This window comes from Thamnophis elegans, chromosome 3, assembly GCF_009769535.1.
Source record: "Thamnophis elegans isolate rThaEle1 chromosome 3, rThaEle1.pri, whole genome shotgun sequence".
In the NCBI taxonomy this organism is placed as follows: domain Eukaryota; kingdom Metazoa; phylum Chordata; class Lepidosauria; order Squamata; family Colubridae; genus Thamnophis; species Thamnophis elegans.
In genome coordinates, this window is record NC_045543.1 from 32,548,839 (window position 1) to 32,570,126 (window position 21,288).

The 21,288-nt window shown below is 38.7% G+C and overlaps 2 protein-coding genes across 2 annotated transcripts in view; one reads left to right on the forward strand and one right to left on the reverse strand.

Moving 5' to 3' along the window:
• The first annotated feature begins 3,079 nt into the window (after positions 1-3,079).
• Positions 3,080-7,353, forward strand: RAB20 (RAB20, member RAS oncogene family). Its single transcript, XM_032212655.1, has 2 exons — positions 3,080-4,158; positions 5,543-7,353. Exons 1-2 carry the CDS (start codon positions 3,990-3,992, stop codon positions 6,073-6,075), a joined length of 702 nt encoding a protein of 233 aa, XP_032068546.1. The 5' UTR covers positions 3,080-3,989; the 3' UTR covers positions 6,076-7,353.
• COL4A2 (collagen type IV alpha 2 chain) overlaps positions 7,113-21,288 on the reverse strand; it is a 199,725-nt gene continuing 185,549 nt past the window's right edge. The window contains exons 44-48 of the mRNA XM_032212654.1: positions 20,734-20,880; positions 15,597-15,713; positions 14,017-14,208; positions 12,507-12,793; positions 7,113-9,838 (exon numbers count right to left, since the gene is read on the reverse strand). Coding sequence (XP_032068545.1) covers positions 9,584-9,838; positions 12,507-12,793; positions 14,017-14,208; positions 15,597-15,713; positions 20,734-20,880 — 998 coding nt within the window. The 3' untranslated portion in view covers positions 7,113-9,583. The remainder of the gene's footprint in view (positions 9,839-12,506; positions 12,794-14,016; positions 14,209-15,596; positions 15,714-20,733; positions 20,881-21,288) is intronic.

Consider the following 21,288-nt stretch of genomic DNA (forward strand, 5'->3'; position numbering starts at 1 on the left):
AGTCCACAAGTCTTAAAGTTGCCAAGTTTGGGAACCACTGCTTTATGCTGAAAGAAAAAGGAAGAAAGCATAACTATGCAATGGGGGTGTGCGATGTGGTCAGATGACAAGGAGAGACAAGAACGGCTGTATTCCTACTGTACTTGGCTTCCCTCTTCTCCTCAAAAGGAAACTGGCTTCACATAAAGTACCTGACTACTGTGAACCAGGACTGAAGTTCACAAGAAAGTAAGATGAGTTGCACTGGATCAAGCAAAACATGCATGAAACTTGCAACAAGAATTGAAGACAATAGTGACCTCCTCCTCCTGCACCCCAACTACTGATCCTGGGTGGTAAATGCATTGACTTGAAGTATGTTTTCTACCTAGGTAGTAAAAAAAAAAGGTATACAATTACTAAGAGCATTACTTTCTTTTATAGTTTCTTACAGTCTTTCAATTGCCCTCCTTCTTTTTCTTTCTGGACTTTCAAAATTAAATCTCATTTCTCCCAGTGTCACCAGAAAAACTCCTCCCAGCCACCTTATAGGATACAGCTGAATAAATTCAGTTCCATGCCTATTGCTATTCACATTGTAAAACCTAGTCCTTACTGTGGAATGAAATGGCTCACATGGCACTGGGCAGGTTACACACTGAAAATAGAGCAATTCCTCCCCCTCCCCCAGGGCATGTAAAAACTCTTGACCTGACAAAAGGGCGAATGACAAAACCAAGCCCGACTAAACCGCATCGCTAAAACCGCGACATCATCAACGCGCCAACAACAGCGCGGCGAAACAGCACGGAGACAAGGGCGCTTTACAACAGCGCGTTGACAGAAAGCCGATTTAACTTAAGGTTAGGGTTAGGGTTAGGTTTAGCATTACGTTTAGGGTTAGGGTTAGGTTTAGTTTTACAGCACGCGTCTGTCGCCGCGCTGTTGTCAGCGCGATTCAGCGCTCATTCGTCAGAGTGCTTTAGAACACATGGTTTTGTCACCGCGGTTTTGTCGTTCGCCCTTTTGTCGGTGAACCGTAAAAACTGCTTGCACAGGGGCACAACAGTAACATCTCTCAAATGAGTGGTTAAGGGAAGGTGGATGTTATCATTTTCATAGAGGCAGTTTGGAGTAAGTAGGTAGGGGCTTTGAATTTCTTAAACTAGTAACTCTTAGCTATTATATTTGGGCAAAGCCAGATTCAACAATATGGAATTATAACTGGGTTAATAATAATCTAAGCTGGTTATTCTAGACAGTGTAAAAAAGCTAGCAAAAACATTAAAATAGATAAAAACATTAAACCAAATAGACAGATAGCCCAGCCTGAAATAATCTTACAACAAAAATCAAACAAAACAAAAGCCCTAGACAAAGATTAATAGGCCTGGGACCAGAGCCAAGTTTTCAGAGCTTTCTGGAGAAGGTGCATTTTTATATATCTGGGTGGATAGGGGCTGGTGTACAGAAGGTGCACTTGCTTGGTTCCACCAGATGACTATATTTAATGATGAGGACTTGGAGTACACCCATTCTGACGGAGTGTACTACTACTACGGCAGGTAGACAGAAATGACTGGAAGAAGGTTGTCCCTCAGATATTCAGGCCCTCTGCCAGACAGGGCTTTATAGGTAACAACCAGCACTTTGAATTGCACTCAGAAGCTGACTGGCAGCTAGCGCAGCTTTTGCACAGCAGTGGTGATACATGCTTAGCTTCCTGCTTAGAACCAGCTTAGTTTCTGGGTGGTCTTCAAGGACAGCCCATGTACTTACACATGCAATAATGTGATAACCATATGATCCCCAGGGCATGAGTGACATCAGAAGGATCTCCCAGCATTATAAATTGTTGTTCAGTCACTAAGTCATGTCTACTCTTCACGACCTCAATATTAAATAAACCCAAATTGATTCTGATTTTGTTTGCTTGACTTCCATTGGAGCTATTTCAGCCTTTTTTCCACAGCCAGTACAGGCCAAATAAGCACATTCCATTGGAAGAAAAGAGAGACATCTTGTTATATAACAAACCTTTTGTAAAAGAAACATTTTGCATGAGTCCCTTCATAAGAGTTCAACATACAGTCAGTCACATGGTAATCAGAAAAATCAGTCACATGGTGAGCTGCTAAATTGCAGGTTCAATTATGCTCATAAATCAAGGTCTAACTATACTAACTGTCTAACTCAGTGATGGGCAACCTTTTTGGCGTGGTGTGTCAAAAATCGGCAAAAAATCGAGCATAACTCGCGTTGTGTGTCACTTTGACAAAAACATAATTTTGCGCAATTTATAGTTTAAACTACAAAAATGTATAATTGCAATATATAATTGTATTTAATAAACCAAAAACAAATTATTTAACATACCTGCTTAGTAACTTCTTTCATCCTCACTTTTTTCCAAGAGCTGGGAATGATTAGTTTCAAAATGTCTATTTATATTCCACGTTCTGCTTACTACCGTTTCAGTACATAGAACGCAAAATGATCTGCCATTTTTTTCTATAATGCCATACATCTCGCTCCATGTCTCTTGAAAGGGTCGGCCACTGCCACTACCACTCCCTTTACTTAACCTTTGTTTTTTATTTTTTGGGTGCTCCATCAGTGGGCCAGTGACAGCAGATAGAATTATAGATAGCCAATTAGGGGTTAACTAGCCTAACAAGCTAACACAACCTCCCCCTCACTTATCTCAGTTATTGTGGGCAATTACAAGTCCATGGCACCCCAATAGTTGCTGCTAATGGCGCTCACAGTTCCCGTTGGCACTCCGCTGTTCCCTGCTGTGGTGCGGTCGTAACCGACAGTCCCAGGAGTAGACTCTCTGTGCCGGCCTGACTGGAGAGAGGCGCGCACTGTTCCCGCGCTCCTCTCCTGCGGGTCCTCCATCGCCGTGCTGATGACGTGTGTGCGCACGGCACGCACGCCTTACCAGCAGCCCCTGCGCTCAGAAAGGGGCGGCGGCGATACAGTAAGTGAGTGTGGGCGGGGGAGATCACACGTCCTGCCCCCCCCCCGTTCCTCCAGCACAGATTCTTTCATCCTCGGCGGCCATGCAGGAGCCGAGGATGAATCGCATGAAATCCTGTGCGTGTCACCCCAAATGGCTACGCGTGTCAGCACTGACACGCGTGTCATAGGTTCGCCATCACTGGTCTAACTGTATCTCATTTTTCATTTGATTTCAGTTTCTCTTATACTGTTGCTCTTTCGTGGTATATAACGATCCTATGGATATCTACTCAAAAGTAAAACCCTTTATATTCGGTGTGTGACTTACTCCACAGAAACAAGTTGCCCTAAAGAAATCTCGGTTAGAAAATAAGGAGAGCTCTCCGATGGGAAAAATTGGTCTGAGTTCCATTAGAATCAGAGAAAGTGTTGTGAAAGATAAATGGGTTTCGTAAGATAATGTAATGGATCAAAGAAATAAAAGGAAATGGAGCAATTTATATTGCAGCTTTGTGTGTGGGTGGATCTGAGAGCGAGCTACTTATTTTAGTTCACATTTCTTCATTAATACGATTTTGAAATATTCTGTCACATCTTTAAACTTAATATAGCAGTACACTCTAAAATAGAGTATTATCATAATGGGGCAAGTACTGTTTTGACAGCTGTGCTAGGAACTCAGTCCCTGTTCTTTGCCATCCAGTTGTACTGCGGTTTGGTGAGTTAATCACCATTAAGCAAACCGTGGCCGGTTTGGTGAGTTAATCACCATTAAGCAAACCGTGGCCGAGTCATCTTCGTCAGCGTTAATTGCTTAGCCGCGTTCCCGCGAGGAGGCCAGAGCGGCCCCCGCCGATCAGAGCGCCTGCGGACGTCCAGCTCTCTCCATAGGGCTTTCGCCGCCGACCGTCCTGCGCCCTCCCTTTCCCTTCTTCACCTCCGCCCTCGGAGGAGAGCGAAAGCGCAACTCCGCCTCTCTCCTCCGAAGAACTCCAGGAGCGCCAGGAGGACGGGGAAGGCTGCGCCATCACGCCCGGCGGGACAACATGAAGCCCGACGGAAAGGTGGTGCTGCTGGGCGACATGAACGTGGGCAAGACGTCTCTGCTCCACCGCTACATGGAGCGGCGCTTCCAGGACACCGTCAGCACCGTCGGGGGCGCCTTCTACCTCAAGCAGTGGGGCCCCCACAACATCTCGGTTTGGGACACGGCAGGTGAAGGGGGACGTCGACGAGTTTGGCTGTTTCCCGGCGGCGGAGGGAGGGGTGGGGGTGGCTCTCCCTCTTGCGCCTCCGAGGCCGAGCAGACAGTACGCGGGACAAGAGGCGCCACGCCGCGCTCGGCTAACTTTGCCAACTTCGGGAAAGCAGCCCGACACGCCCACCGCTGCTTACTAGCCGCGCATACTCGCTCCGCCGTGGGAAGTTAGCGCTTGCGGTCGGAGGAGCTGAGCGGCCCCCTGGACCCGGTTGTCTGGTTTTCCGGCACCGCGGCCGCTCGGTTCCCTGGAAGGGTTTTCACTCCAGGGCCTGGCTCCTGTTTTCGTTTAGGCCCTACATTTCAGCTTTTTGGGAACATCCAAGAGTTTTTTGGGCTTCTAGCATAACTTAAGCAGCTTTTCCAAAAGAAGCTTTGACGCTTCTGCGTCAGTAACAGTTCTCTATGCAGGATTTTTAAATTTTATTATGGAATGGCTGCAGCAGCCACTTTTGGGGATTATATATTAGGGTGGGTGGTGGACAAAGTTTCCTTATCTTCCGGGCCAGTATAAAGGTTTACATTACTCAAGTTTGTCCAATTCAAAGATGAATTCATGGTCTGCTTGTGGGAGTTTTCAGTTGTTGCAAAAGTACAACAAAACTGTTGGGAAAATTCAGGAATTCATATATTGTCAAGCCAATAGCAATAGCAATAATAGCAATAGCAATAACAGTAGACTTATATACCGCTTCATAGGCCTTTCAGGCCTCTCTAAGCGGTTTACAGAGTCAGCATATTGCCCCCAACAACAATCCGGGTCCTCATTTTACCCACCTCGGAAGGATGGAAGGCTGAGTCAACCCTGAGCCGGTGAGATTTGAACCGCTGAACTGCTGATCTAGCAGTCAGCCTGCAGTGCTGCATTTAACCACTGCGCCACCTTGGCTCTTGGCAATATTCTTTACTTAACAGAAAACAGAGTTGGAAGTGACCTTGTGGGGCTTCTAGTCCAACCCTTTGCCACCACTAGGAGACACTACCATTCTGGACAAATGGCTGTCCATTGTCTTCTTAAAAACCTCCAGCGATGGAGCACCCACAGCTGCTAAAGGCAAGGCTGATCAATTGTTCTCACTGTCAAGAAATTTCTCCTTAATTCCAGGTTGCTTTTCTCCTTGATTAGTTTCCATCTGTTGCTTGTCTTGTCTTCTGATGCTTTGGAAAATAGGTTGATCCTCTCTTCTTTGTGGCAGCCCCTGAGATATTGGAACGCTGCTATCATGTCACCCCTAGTACTTCTTTTCATAGACTAGACATACCAAATTCCAGCAACCGTTCTTCATATGCTTCAGACTCCAGTCCCCTAATCCTCTTTCAGTATTGTGTTCTTTCTTCCAGGTCGGGAGCAGTTCCACGGCCTTGGGTCCATGTACTGCCGAGGAGCAGCAGCTGTCATTCTCACATATGATGTAACTAACTTACAGAGCATGGTGGAACTTGAGGATAGATTCTTGGCATTAACAGATTCCGCCAGCCCAGATTGTCTCTTTGTTATTGCTGGGAACAAAGTTGACCTGACAGATGCAGGTGCCTCTTTGCCAGAATCAGAAGACAAGCATCAGTTTGAGAAACCCTCCAACAGTTCCATTTCTACAAAGGTGAAAAAACAAGTCCATATGAATGATGCTGCCGCATTTTATAGGAAAATCCTCAAGTATAAAATGTTGGATGAGGTAAATGCTCCAGCAGCAGAAAAAATGTGTTTTGAAACTAGTGCAAAAACTGGTTATAATGTGGACCATCTTTTTGAAAATGTATTTGAAATGATACTACCGGTAATTTTGCAACAAAAAGCTGAAGGCTTGCCACAAACAGTAGACTTAAATAACTGCAAGACTGCTAAAAACACACACACTGCATGCTGCAGATAACTCTGAATGCATTTTTACACCAATTGAAGGACAATGCAGAAAAAGTTTTACAACAATGCAAAAGTGTTACAATACTGCAAAGAGAAATGTTGAATGAAGACAATGCAAAAATAACAAGGGCAACCAGACAAACTGCATCTTCTATAAAAATGAATTTTTGTAACAATTACTGTAAATGATGTAATGAGAAAGAAACTTCAGTGAAGGGGAGCTTGGAGTCAATTATTGAAAGCTTTTAAAGTCCACTGTGATTTTTTTGCCCCCTGCATTAAATTTATGATACTATATGCTGTTTTACACATGAATCTTTAGTATTTGTTTTGGCAAGAAGCTTTTGATATGAGGCATTCACTATGTAGAGGAATTTATAAATGAAGAAATAGATTTCAGGAAGGAGATAGCTGTTGATCAGCCATTTCACACCATATTTTTTCAGCAAAATAATAACTAATTCTTTTCTTTTCTCCCTCCTCATTAATTGCATGGTTGTGGGCCACCGGAGCCAGACCAAAAAAGGAAGTCAGATTAATAGAATGGGATTGGATCACTGTCAATATAGAGTCTCAATCAATATAGGCCAGACATTTGTTAGGCAAAAATTTATTCCCCATTTCTCCTATAACAAAATGCACCCAAAGGAATTCACAAAGTAGTCTGCAGTTTTAGGTTAATCTGAACTCAAGGGTGAATTGGTGGTATTGGAACTAATAATGTTTATAATTGTACTATTAGCTTCAATCTTTGAAATTCCAGGGGCTTGATGAGTTATTTATGTTCTAAATCAGTAAGAGTGGATACTTTGGGTTATTAGTAGATCAGATTCTGGTGAAATTATTTAAACATATTTTTGTTAAATTATGAATAATTAACAGTCATAAAAGTGGATGTGAGTACATGGCTAGGGGGAACATTTAATTTGTAAAAGTGGGTGAGGACAGGGAAGAAAATAGATGTGTTTTGTTATGGAGATGATTGCAATATAACAGGAACTTGATTGTTAGAGAATCAAAATTATTTTAATACTTTGGTTGTAATCAGTGATGACAATGTATTGGTGATAGTAGTGATTTTTCAATGCTGTTGTTGGGGAATTATATAAAAATATCAACTTAATTTTTTTCTTGTTAGATTACTTTTTCTAAAGATCTGCAGTTATCTCCACATTTTCTGAATGTAAAAGAAGTTACTATGAAGCTGATCAATCTATTGACACAAAACAGCTCTTTACCTCTGTCTATTTTTTAAACTATTTATATTTGCAATAAAATTTACTAATTACTTTTGTGACAATAATTGATAAAACTAGAGATTATAGACTAAAGTATGCCTGGATTATATATTTTGTGTCTGAATCCCAAATATGGTACATTATTATGGTATTTATTTTAGGACTGAGTTCTGGCAGGAAATAGCAGTGCTGAATTCATCCTTGGAGGAAATAGATTTTAATAGTAAATGAGAAATGAGCCTGGAAATCCATAAAAAATCCATAAAAAAATCATTGGGCCTCTAAATCCCCATAGTGCTCTTCTAATTCTGAAACTTTTTCAGTCTTTGTCAGATATGTAAGAAATAGATCCACAGAATTTCCTTAAATATGAAGAATTTAAATTGATTTGAATGTGTGATTACATGCTCTGCATCTAAAGGTGATGCTTTAGATATGCACATTTCCATTGCAACCTCTGTGCTGCTACAGTTTACTAGACAGTGACATTGGGAATGCCAGGGCTTTTTAAATAAGAGCTCCATGGATTCTCTTGTCCTGTCCCCTTCAAGTCACTTCATATATGGGTTGTTTCTTTACATGGGATTATTTTTCTTTTTTTAGGATTTAAGTTATGTCTTATAAAACCTGTACCAATTCAGTAAGAAAACGATACTTTTATTTGTCACACAAAATAAAACACTGTGATCCTTAGTACAAAGGAGAAACACATGAAAGGAAATTTGAGCATTTCTTATTCAGGATTTGATTTGGGAAGGAAACACTCTGGGGAGCAGTGGGAAGTCCCAAGTGCCCAATTACAGATTAGTCTGGGCAGCTGCCCTATTCCTGCCACCCAAAGAGGGTTGTTGCCACTTGTCGCATTGAGATTCTGCCTCCTTTTCATTTGCTTATCCATACTGGTGAAGGAATTGGGGATAGAATCTGATTTACTCAACAATTTTATGCATGTTTACTTGGAAGCCAGTCAAGCTTCATTTGTACGGTTAAGTATGCACATAATCACAGCTTTGGTATTACACTGCTATGAGAAAAGTGTGTTTTTCACTTTCCCAGGCACAGTCCTAATTCCTTCTGTGCAGAGATGTCTTTTCCGTCACTCACTTCCCTCCCAAGAATATGATACTAATTGAGTCTCTCTTATCATCCTTATATTGGGAAGACTGACAAATGTCACATTCCTAAGTATGGATGGGCACTCACAAATCTTACTAAATGGTACTCTCTAGGGGAGTGGTTCTTGACTGTAGCTTTAATTACAATTGCTGCAAGGCACAGTTTTCTAAACACCTTCCTTTTGTGCTATTCCTTAAATTATGAGATTATTATGACAGATTCTGTGATACCCAGTAATGATTGAAGAGAATTAGCCGAAGTACTATTTGCCTAAATAGGCAAAGTACCTTCAGATATGGATTCCAAACCACAATTTCTCATCAACTCAGGTAGAATATCAACATCTAAAAGGCCATAGATTATTTATCTACAAGCCGTACTAAAGTAATATTAAATGAATTCTGGTCTAATGGGCTATGTCTATCCATTGAGGATATTGCATAGAATAATAGTAGATTGCATTCAAAAAAAGTCAAGTGACACATAAATAAAGCTTATTGTTCATTCTCTGCAGACTTTTGAAATTAGGCACTAATAGCAACAGGATGTTTACTAAAGTAACTGTATAAAAATAAAGGCCTTGAAATATAACAAAAATATATTCCATGCAGCCATAAAACATTGCTGTTCTGTTGTATTTGTAACCAAACAACTCAGCTAAAACAGAACTCGCTTAGAGCAAGCATACAGCTTATTTTTCACTGTTTTGAGGATGTTGAAATGTCATTTTCATTTTAACAATATGAGTTTGCCAAATACAGTTTAAAATCCTAAATTCCAACATAGTTTGCATTTGTGTTTAAATGTTTATTTAATACTCAATGACTAAGAATTAGTAGTGTTCAGTAATACATTGAAAAAAAGATAAATATCATTTGACAGTAAATCAGATTTAAATGACAGCAAGTGTATTTAATAATGAAACATTGTCTATTGTTTTATTCCCATAACAGACTGTATTATTTGCAGCATATAAAAGCAAACTCACAATAACATGAACAAAGGCTGAACAATTGTTTGGTTATATGTACTTGCAGTGTTTGTTCTTCCAGATAACAATGGTGTTCAAATGATGAGGTAATAAGTTAAATAAGCACCAACAAAATCTAATCCATGCCACTTTGAAGTGACATTTCTTTTTTGGAAGGGAGGGGGTTGTTTGTTTTACAAATTTTTCATACACACTTGGCATCTGCTTATATGTGTTCGGATGAGTCCAGCCTTGAGTGTATCTGGAGGTGGTGAATGTTGAAATTGATTGTCAATGGTGGTAAGCCAAAAACTGTATTTGTTTGCAAAGTAGTGGCAGGTCCCCCGAGCACCATTGCATTCAATGAATGGTGTGGCTCTGAAGTCTTCTAGGCAGCTACCTGGAGAAACCAGTGACTGCCCTCCTCCTTCGGCACCAGCTGCAGTGTGCTAGAAGAAACCAGATGACAACAATTCAAATATAATACAAAAAGCACATTACAGGTAGTGGTGATCATAAAAACAGGAGGAGACTTTTAATATGCTAGCTTTCCTCTCAGGGAAGGAGGGATATACTTCAAGTGTGGGGTAACAAAGGTTCCATATGCCCAGTATTGTCCATTACAGTGGTGGGTTTCAAAATTTTTTTCAAACCTACTCTGTGGGTATGGCCTCCTTTGTGGGAGTGGCTTGCCGGCCATGTGACCTGGTGGGAGTGGCTTGCCGGCCATGTGCTCGCTCTCTCTCTCTCCCTTTTGTCTCTCTGTCCCTTTTTACTTTTTTTCTTTCATCTCTCACTTTTTCTTTTCTTCCTTTTTTCTTTCTTCCTTTCTTTCTCTTTCTCTGTGTGAGTCTGTGTGTGTGTGTGTGTCTGTCAGTGGTGGGTTTCAAAAAATTTTGGAACCTCTTCTGTAGGTGTGGCCTGCTTTCCGGGTCCACTGGTGGAACCTCTTCTAACTGGTTCGGTAGATTTGAAGAACTGGTTCTACCGAACTGGTGCGAACTGGTAGGAACCCACCTCTGGTCCACTAATACTGTTTCTTTTAACATCTATCATTTCAGAGTTAAAACACAGAGAAGCTATTGTCTGTAATGGCCATTGTAATTTCACTTGTTTATCTGACTGGTGTTGAACAAGAGCTTAATGCACTAGATTTATGAACTGAAAGTCATTGTGGGAAAATACAGAGATCTGTTCAGAGATCCATTCTAGGCAGCTCTTTTCTTCATGTCAGACTTTCTGTTTTCTGAAACTAATGCAGTCAAATGTAGGGAGTGTAATTTATTATGCTGTCTGAAATTATATCTGAATAAGCCCTTGTATGATCAAAAAGATAATCAACTACAACATTGAGATGGGCGGCTATGGAAATTGAAGGAATGAATAAATGAATGAATGTAATTGAAATGCTCATACCTTAAATATTTAATATATATATGTTTTAATAAATTAATATGGCAAAATTATGGACTTGTATGTTTTTCAAATGTAATCTAAATGCTTGGAACTCTGATGTTATTGTGCCAATATTTTTACTTCTTAAAAGGGTGAATAAATAACCAGAAAAATAAACAGAAAATTAAGTAGGATCATAAATTTATGGACTTCATACTTGCCCTATATAGTCTCTTTATTTTTAAACCCTTAGGTATCAATGAAAGCTTTTGAAAAATATCAACTTGTTACGTTTGAAAGAGGCTTTGTCACTGAGATGGGAAGGGTTAAATCTCCAGGTGGAAGAAAACAGAAGGGCATTTATAGTAAAAAGCTATATGGTACGGGAAGCAAGAAGAGAGAAAAGTGATTTGTGCAATTCATGATTTAGCATGACATGCAATTCTAACCCTGACCCTAGATAGTGAGCCTATGGCACGTGTTCCAGAGGTGGCACACAGAGCCCCCTCTGCTGGCACGTGTGCCATCGCCCCAGGTTAGATCTCTGTGGCATTTCTTTTGTGAGCTTCTGTTTCCTGCAAATGATGAAACAAGCTCATGAAAGAAAAAGATCTTGATCTGCTGTGCTGCTGGTGTTGGGACGCCCTGCCTCCCACCGGCCAGCTGGTCTTCAGGTCTCTGCTGCGCATGCGCATGCACACCTTTCAGTTTGGGCATGTGCATGTGCGCAGTTTGGGCACTCGATGTCTAAAAGGTTCGCCATCACTGCCCTAAACCATAAGTTAGAACTTAAGTGTGAACCTGGTTATCTGTAGACAATACAGGTAGTCCTTGACTTACAACAGCTCACTTAGTGATCATGCGAAGTTACAACAGCCCTGAAAAAAGTGACTTATGACTATTTTTCACACAACCATTGCAGCATCCCCATGGTCATGTTGTTTACATTTGGATGCTTGACAACTGACTCATGTTTATAACAGTTGCCGTGTCCCAGGGTCACCTGCAACCTTCTGACAAAGTCAATGGGGAAACCAGATTCTCTTAAAAACTTACTAATTTAAGAACTGTACTGATTCACGTAACAAATGTGGCAAGAAAAGTTATAAAATGGGGCAAAACTCACTTAACAAATTTCTCACTTAGCAACATACATTTTGGGTTCAATTGTGGTTGTAAGTTGAGGACTATCTGTAAACCATGATAAAGAAAACTGTAAATCTAGCCTCTGTATATGAAAGAGGATGAATTGATGTAATGTACTGAGGAGGTGGATTCCCAGCTCCTAGATAGTGTATTCCAAGGAAGTAAGAGGCATCTCCTTTTAGATGCTGCTATATGTGAAAGAAAGAGGAATGAAGATGGGTTCTCCCTAATATAATAGTATATTGTAGTTGCAGACAGTAGAGTCCTCAGTCTGGTGACATTTCATCTATAGGGGTGAAACAATAAAGTCAGCTTGGAAGAACCGTCAAGTGGTTTTAGGCATGACAAATGGCTACAGGCCTGCTTATCAGAGCCATAAATATCCACCTCTTGGGGGTTGTTTCTATTGTTGTTGGTTTCTTTTTGTTCTTACTTTTAATCCCATGTTAGTCGGACAGATTTGCAATTTTGTGAGTTGGGCAACCACCATAAATAAATGAATAACCTTACATAAAACAGGAGATAATTTTAAAAGCATTCTGAATTTGTACCCCAATCAGCAAAAGAAGCACATACCATAAGGAAAGAATACCCAATCCATAAACTGCGCCATCCTTCAGGACAGTGAGGAATAGTAATATCTTGACTGTGAATAGCAATGGCAAGAGCAGGAGCTTCACAGACAGAACAGCGACTGATATAAGGTCTGATTTCTTCTTCTACCACAGGCATCATTGGAAGAGAGGCTGTGGTTGAGAGCCAGTAGGATTTATCATTACGACTTGCATAGTAGCAGACATCCCCTGGATTGCAGTAAAGGAAAGGCATAGTGCTGAATCGAGCCAAACATGACCCAGCCAGGCCTACAAGAATAAACACAGAGAATAATCACCAATGTGTCTCCAAGTATAGTTTGCTCTGGAAGTTTAAAACAATAAAGGCTCTTCCAAACTAGCAGGTACTTCTGAAATATTTCAGAAACTTTCCTGTGAAAGATTGGAAAGGGGAAATGTTAATGTATTTGAGAACTTAGTGAAGTGCCAGAATGCTTTTACCCCCAGGATATTTTCCTTTCATTTCTCTAGTATTAATTTGCAGTAAGGTTCTACACTTAGGCAGGGAAAACCAAACACATAAGTACAAAATAGATGGTACCTGGCTCAACAAGTGAAAAAGATCTAAAGTTCTAGTGAATCACCACTTAAGTATGAGCCAGCAATGTGCTGCAATTGCCGAAAAAGCCAATGCAGTCCTGCGCTACATGAACAGAGGAATAGTATCCAGATCCTCAGTAGCAATAATGCCGCTTTATACAGCACTAGTGGGGCTACACTTATGGCATGCAGTTCTGGTCACCATGATGCATAACAGATTCTGAGACCTTAGAAAGTGTGGAGAGAAGAGCAACAAAGATGACAAAGGGTCTGGAGGCTAAATCATATGATAAACAGTTGAGAGAGCTAGGTATATCTAGCCTATCAAAAAGAAGGATCAGGGATTAAAGGGTTGGACTACAAAACCTCCAGCGTCCCTTCCAGCCCTATGATTTTATGTTCTATGTTGAAGTACAGTAACAATAAGTAGTATGATGACAGTAATGCTATAATAGTGATAGCACTGATAATAGTTGTCAGTCTTTGCATGGATTTTGCTGGTACATTATTTTGAGACAGTCAGCAGTATCCTCCAGAAGACCTGATTGCAAGTCTGAAACAAGCCCATGTAGATTTCTTCAATTACTTGCATGAGTTTTTGCCTCATGTTCAAGAACTATGTTATAAATGGACACTATCACTTTTGGAGCATTTTACATTTCTTTCTTTTTCTGTTTGCCTGTCAGATGTTTAATATTGGCCCAGCCAATACTGGTAGAAATACTCTTCTTTCAAGATAATAATCCATGCATCTGCTGAAATGATCTGTAATGAGTTTATGTCATTGTAAAACCCTGGTACCAATCTGGTACACCATTTCTATTATGTTATCTGACAATAAATAGCTATTCTGTTTGTTTGTTTGTTTATTGAAATGCTATTTTTTTAAAAAAAATACATTTTATTATTTATTAAGCAGCTAAAATGCATACCGAGATCCTGGTTATGAGCTTTGTCTTGTCCTTCAAAGTACAATAAACTGTAGCCGCTCCAAAGTTGGTTCATGCCCTCTGGACACATTGGCTCTTCAGCAGATTGGCTGTGCTTCACAAGAAGATAACCTATGTTAACACTGCGGCCTGGCATACCTTGCAGTCCAGGAGTACCAGGAACACCTGCTGCACCTATAAATATAAAGGCAGGATGTTGCTTTTAAAGGTATTGCCACACACAGTCTAAGAAAATCATGGCAACTTTATTTACTATTGAAAACTCTAGTATAAGTAGAAAAGAATCTAGAGCTGTTCAACTGAATTTATTTGCGCTGATTCTGGTATTGTATAGCAGTTACCAAAAGGTACTTCTCCAATGCCAAAAGATACTCTGCAATTTGAAAATAACAAGGTCTCTTTTTCTGGCTGCGAATCCATTTGGAGTCCTCAGAGCATGAGGTTACAAAGCTCCCATTTGTACAAGGAAGTTAGCCCTTTTCCTAGAAGATCCCTCCCACCCAATGGGACTTTTATGGCATTCCTAGAAATGCCAAAAGGCTCGTATTGTGCAATGTGCTTTGTAGCATTCCAACATCTGTTTCATGTATTTTGTTCAAATAATACATTTAAATGATCAGACCATGCCAGGTGTGTTATTAAGCACTAAGAAGGGTGACCGAAGCATGTTATATCCATGGGCATTATACATCCATCTCTCTATGCTAGTCTCCAAAGGATAAAGGAAGGTCCTTAAAATAATAGCAAACGCAGAGATGCTGTGGAGGGAAAAATATGTGGTTGTTGGAAGGAACTGCAGGTTGACATTGCTCCTTTTGCACTGACTATAGTGTGCAGGCAGTCTTTGGGGTTGACAGCATTCGGCATGCAGTAGTACTCATAAATACATACTCCTGAATATCTGGGAAAGCTGAAGCTCTACTATGGGATGAACCATCCTCTTCATTTCTGCAACCCTTAGATATTATTTGCATACCATGCTTAAAAGTTAAAAATTCCAACAAAAAGTTCGGTTAGATACCAAGTTGTTATATAAAAGCAGGCAACTTCTATAGGTAACTTCAGTAGGATCTGCCAGGCTCACTATTCCGTCTGAAAGGTTTATTTTAACACTCTTTTAATAATAGTAATTTAAAAAACTGATAAGCTCACATGAAGCAAAATATCAGACTATGATATCATTTTTTTCCAATAATACTTAACTATTTATTTAAAAATCAATTTTAATAAACATATTATTAAAAAAAGTAGGTAAACACCATCTGAATTACTTCTTGCGTGAGAAAGGCATGGGATGTCTATTCTAAATTTATGCCCTCTTATGCATCTTTCAAATAATGGCTGCTTAGGTGCCTTATCTTAAAAAAACAACCCTATATTTTTTTCTTTAGATTATTTTGGTTCACATTTACATGTACACACATTCAACTGACCTACTGCAGTTGCTATCCTTCATTTATTTAACTGGGGAAAATATATATGAATAGATTGGATGCAGAATTAAACCTTCAATTAGATGAACTGTCTAAGATACAAAAAAAGAGAAGAACTTTAGGATTTACCTTCAAAGCCTGCTGGGCCGTGCAGGCCTTCTCCTCCTTGATCACCTCTGAAGCCTGGAGATGCAGGTATACCTCCTCCTCCTTGTGCTCCTGGTTTACCTATGGGGCCTCTAAAACCTTAAAAGTAAGGTTATAAAACAGAATAATTGGCTATGACATTTTATTACATAGTTGCTATGGTAATAATTATTAAATCCACTCAAGATCTTTAAATAATGGAAGATGTATGTTGCTCACAGATAAATCATGCTGCTTTGTATAGCAAAGCTATTAATAAGATCCTATGAGGGAGAATAGAGCTGACGTCGCGACGGCACAATGTGCAATCTTGGTGCTCTGAGATCACAGTTGAATTCCTGCTGCTGGACGGTCCATTCGGACCTAAACCATCCCGCAGAGATGGTGATTGAGAAGGGAATAGTTTTTTTTCCTGGCAACAGAAATGCAGCTAATGAAGCTGCTGAAGTTGGGACAGCTCCGAAACGGGAAGAAAGCGGAAAGAGAAATTGTGTTGAATTTTATTATTAGAGGAAGAGACTACCCAAGAAAAAAAATTAAGTTAAGATTGAAGACAAAAGACTTTAGGCGGCAAGATTGATCTGCATTGAACTTAGTGTGTTATCCAGTTTCTAATTTCTTTTTTTTTCATGGATGGAACTTTTGCAGGGGCTCCCTATTTTTTAAACTGAATGGATTAATTTTTTCTTCTTCTTTTTTCTCTTTTGCTTGTACCTATGGATTAAAATTCTCCTTTTTAAAATATAATGCTTGATTTGATTGATTCAATTGTTTTTGATCTCCATTTGAGGATTTTTTCTTTCTTAAGCTTGGAATATAAAGAAGAAAATAAGAAGGATTAAAGAGGGTTGTAACAACAGGAGGAAAAGCAGTTACGCTGCCACTTAGAGGCTGGAGGCTGGATGCATTGTTTTTTCTTCTTTCTCTTTGATCATTTGAGATTCAAGGTTCTTTCAGCTCATTTACTGACAGTGATAGTAGGAAGTGCACAAGTTGTTTATACAGGTGCCTTTTGGAAGTTCTATCACTAGCTTTTGGAGAGAGGACAACTTTTTGACTTGAAAGATAATAAATGAACCTGTTTGGAGTTTATTAAAATACCTTGAACTCTATAGTGTCAGTATCTGCAAAATTGAAAGAATGGCTCAGCAGGAAAAAGAAACTGTAACATTGAAAATGATTATGTTTGAAATTCAAAATCTATTAGTTGTGACAGAGAGAATTGAAAAGAGTTTGGAGAATATGGAATACAAAACAGAAAAATCAGATGGAGAAACTGAGGATGTTTACCAGATGAAGAAAGCAGAGGACAGTTCAAAAGATGGAAGGAAAAAATGAGCAAAGAGATAAGAAAACTGTGGATACTGACAACAAAGTGAGCGTGGTTGGTAATGGCAAGAGCGGAATATGGAAAGGGGAGATGGATGGATTGGAACTCTACCCCAGACTTCAAAGCACAGAAGAAGAAAAGAGAGAAAAATTGACGGAGATAAGGAGAGAAATCTTGATAGAAGCACTAGTGATAACCAAAGATAAGCTGATGGAAAGAGCAGATATTGGGTTTCAAGCTTTTGTGAGATACGAAAGGAACAGCATGTTGCCAAGGGAGGTTTATATAAGATTTATTAAGAAAGTAACTAGAAGATTAATGCTGCAAATGGCAAGAGATATAAGACCGTACTATTGCTGGAGAGATACAGGTTGATGCAATGAAAATGTATAATAAAAATTAAGCTAAATTTAGTTTACTAGTAGTATGTATAAAATGAAGTGACAATAGCTATAGGTAAATAATGATTAATAATGATAACAATACATATATATATATCAGTTTGCTAATATGAAATTTTATATAAACAATATATGGAGATTATGAAAGGAGGTTTAAAAGCTTTATCTAGAATGTGTTATAAAGATGTATTGTGATTGGATGATTTTAGGATGATCTAATGGAATGTTATTATATAATCCTAGTCTAGATTTTGAATATTATATATAAAAGGATGTAAAAACAATTATAGTCAAATTAAGGTTGAGATATAATAATTGTGATATACATGAATATAGGTGAATTTAAAATATGCAATTTGATATGAAAAGCAGATGGTGACTATGGAAGAGATGCATGGAAATACTGTAACCGACACACTTTCTACAATTTGTAATGGAAGATGGGTTTTTTATGTTTGTTTGTCTTTGTTTAAAAACAAATAAAAATTGTTTAAAAAAATAAATAAGATCCTATGAGGGAAAACTAAAGCAGTCCCTCAGCAGTAAAATTAAATATATGAGACATTTCATGACCAGCATACTGTGGATGATCATTTCTGAATGAGAACAGAATTATCTGGAGATTTCATCTAAAGCAGGACAATTTATAGGGCAGGAGCAGGGAAGGGCAGGAGGGCTGCGACAGAACAGGAGCTGTGTTGCCGAAGCTTTATATTTTTCTACCAAATAACATTAAATTTCTGCACCAAAAGAACTGGACCTTTTCTGAAGGAAAACACAGTGAGAGCCCATATTGCCTTAAACAAAAATGTCTTTTTTGTTTACTCTATAAGATGTGCTTGTAAAGTCAGTGCAGCAGGGATAGATATGAAATGTACTAGTAAAGCATTAAATCCCTGTAGCATTTTCAGATAAATCTGCCAAAGCCACTGACCAAGAAAGTACCAATGTTTGTTTGTGTGCTGACAAACTGATACATAACAATTTAATCAGCCTTGGAGGGGATGCTGACGTCGCGACGACACGATGTGCGATCTTGGAGCTCCAAGATCGCAGTCGATACTTTTGCTGCTGGACGGTCCTTTTGGACCTAAACTGTCCCGGAGAGATGGTGATAGGGAAGAGTACGTCCTACTGATCTCAGGGACACCGGAAAGTCCCTGATTGATCCAGGAGAATATCTGTTTGCCAGCAACAGAAGCGCAGCCATTGAAGCTCCTGAAGTTGGGATAGCTCCGGAATGGGAGGAAAACGGAAAGAGAAAGTGTGTCCATGTGGTGAAGAAATCCTTTTGTTATAAAAGAGTCTACTCAAAAAAAATGAAAGCTAAATTAAATTTGAAAACAGAAGAGAATAAGCGGTGAAATTAAGCCGCTTTAGACAGTTTGTTATCCTTTTTTTTCTCCTTTATGGATGGAACTTCCGCAAATCTTTCCTATTCCTTAAATTGAATGGATTAGTTTTTCTTCTTCTACTTTTTATATTCTTTCTTTTACCTATGGATTAAAATCTTTTTCTTTATTTTTATAATGCTGGATTGCATGGTCTTTTTTCTTTCTTTTTTTGCTCCACTTAGAATTTTTGTTTTCTTTAAGCCCGGAATATAAAGAAGATATAAAAGGAATACAAAGAGGGTTGTAAGAACAGAGGGAAAGGAAGTAACACTACCACTTGGAGGCTGGAGGCTTGCATCTTGGAAATATTGTCCTTTTTTGTCTTTTTGATCATTTGACTTTGTATTTCAAGGTTCTTCAGCTTGTTTACAGAGAGTGATAGTGAGAAGAGCATGGGTTGTTTATACAGGTGCTCTTCGGGAACATCATTGGCAGCTGGAGTGGAATGAAAACAAAGCCTTGTCTTGAAATATTATAAATGAACTTGCTTTAAACATAATAAAAAGTTTTGAATGCCAGAGAGGCAGTGTTTACAAGTTGGAAGAATGGCGCAACATGAAAAAGAAACCTTAACATTGCAAAAGATTATGTTTGAAATTCAAAAATTATTAGAAGTAACAGAGAAAATTGAGAGGAGTTTGGAGATCATAGATTATGGAACAGTAAAATATTATGGAAAAATTTAGGATGTTCATCAAATGAAGAAAGTGGAGGTCAGAGCTCTAAAAACTGAAGGAAAAAATAAACAAAGAGATAAAAAATTGTTGATAACGACAGTGAACTGAGCGTAGTTGGAAATGGAAAGAGTGGAATAGGGAAAGGGGAGAAAGATGGACTGGAGCTTTACCCCAGATTTCAAGGCATAGAAGAAGAGAGGAGAGAAGAATTTATGGAACGAGAAAATCTTGGTAGAAGCACTAGTGATAACCAAAGATAAGGTGATTGAAGAAGCAGATGGAGGGTTTCGAGTTTATACAAGATATGCAACAAGCAATAAATCGTGAGAAGTCTATACAAAATTTACTAAGGAATTAACCAGAATACTAATGCCACAAATGTCAAGAGACATAAGATTGCACTATTACTGGAAAGACACAGGTTGATATATGAAAGCTTATTATAAAAATTAAGCTAAACTTAGTTAAATTTAGAGCATTATGTAAAAAATGAAGTGAGAATGGATATAGTTAAATAAATGATTGATAATGATAATAATGTATACATATGTATTGGTTTGATAAAAGGAAATTTGATATAAATTGCAAATGGTGACTATGAAAGGAGGTTTAGAAACTCTGTTATGTATAAAAGCTTATAATAAAAAATTAAGTCAAATTTAGATAAATTTAGAACATTAGATAAAAAAAATGAAGTGATAATGGATATAGTTAAATAAATGATTGATAATGATAATAATGTATATATATGCATTGGTTTGATAAGAGGAAATTTGATATAAATTGCAAATGGTAACTACGAAAGGAGGTTTAGAAACTCTGTTATTAAATATAACCAATTTTTATTTAGAACATGTTATAAAGATGTAATGTTACTGGATGATATTGGGAAGAGCTAATGGAATGCCATTATGTGGTTTTGCTTTAAATGGAATATTTTAGATAAAAGGACGTAAAAACGATTACAGTCAAATGAAGGTTGAAGTATGATCACAGTAATATATATAAATATATTTGATGTAAAATATATGATTTGACATGAATTGTAGATGACAACTGTGGAAGGGATGTACGGAAGCTTTTGTAACCAATCGACACACTTTCTGCAATTTGTAATGGAAGATGGTTTTGTGGGTTTTCTTTCTGTGTTTTGTCTGTGTTTATTCAAAAATAAAATTTTTAAATAAAAAAAAACAATTTAATCAGCCTCAATATTTTCAGGTGCCTCAAATATCGCTTTGAAATAAGTATTATTCGGTCTTTATTTCAGAAATAAATAACCCACAAACACCATTATTTTTGGTAGTAACCTCCTACCTGGATCTCCTGGGGGACCATGAGGACCCATTTCACCTGCAGTGCCCAGGGGGCCTATTTTTCCATGGGCGCCTGGTGTCCCTTGCTCAGCAACCAGTTTAGGAAGTAAAGGTGGCAATCCGGGGGAACCTGGAGGCCCCTGAAAACCTAGAAGTTAACAATCCAAACAAATCATTGATTTTGCAGATAGATCTTTTTACTTGCACCAGTTGAACACCCATGTAATTTTTAAAATAAATACATGAATCAATTTAAGAAATTCGTACAGCTGCCCAACTCAAATGATACTAAATATTCATCCTATGTTGTTAGCAGTTGTTTATATACACAAACTGCTCCATTTTTATTCAAATTACCTTGTTTTACCACCCATCTACTCTAATGAATCTATCGCCTGAGAGAAAAGAATGCCTCTTGACTCATGGGAAGCCAGTCCTATAAATAGGTCTGATGAGCTACAGAGGATCCAATATGTTCTATATATCTTACAACTATAAATATTACTAATAGGTGCTCTCTTATAACAAAGAGAAGGAGGCATCAGATCAGTGCAAT

Excerpts from the sequence above, each read along its gene's own strand:
- RAB20 (XM_032212655.1), top strand. The coding sequence starts at position 3,990 with ATGAAGCCCGACGGAAAGGTGGTGCTGCTGGGCGACATGAACGTGGGC. Across the intron at positions 4,159-5,542 it reads CTCGGTTTGGGACACGGCAG|GTCGGGAGCAGTTCCACGGC; the intron begins GTGAAGGGGGAC and ends TCTTTCTTCCAG.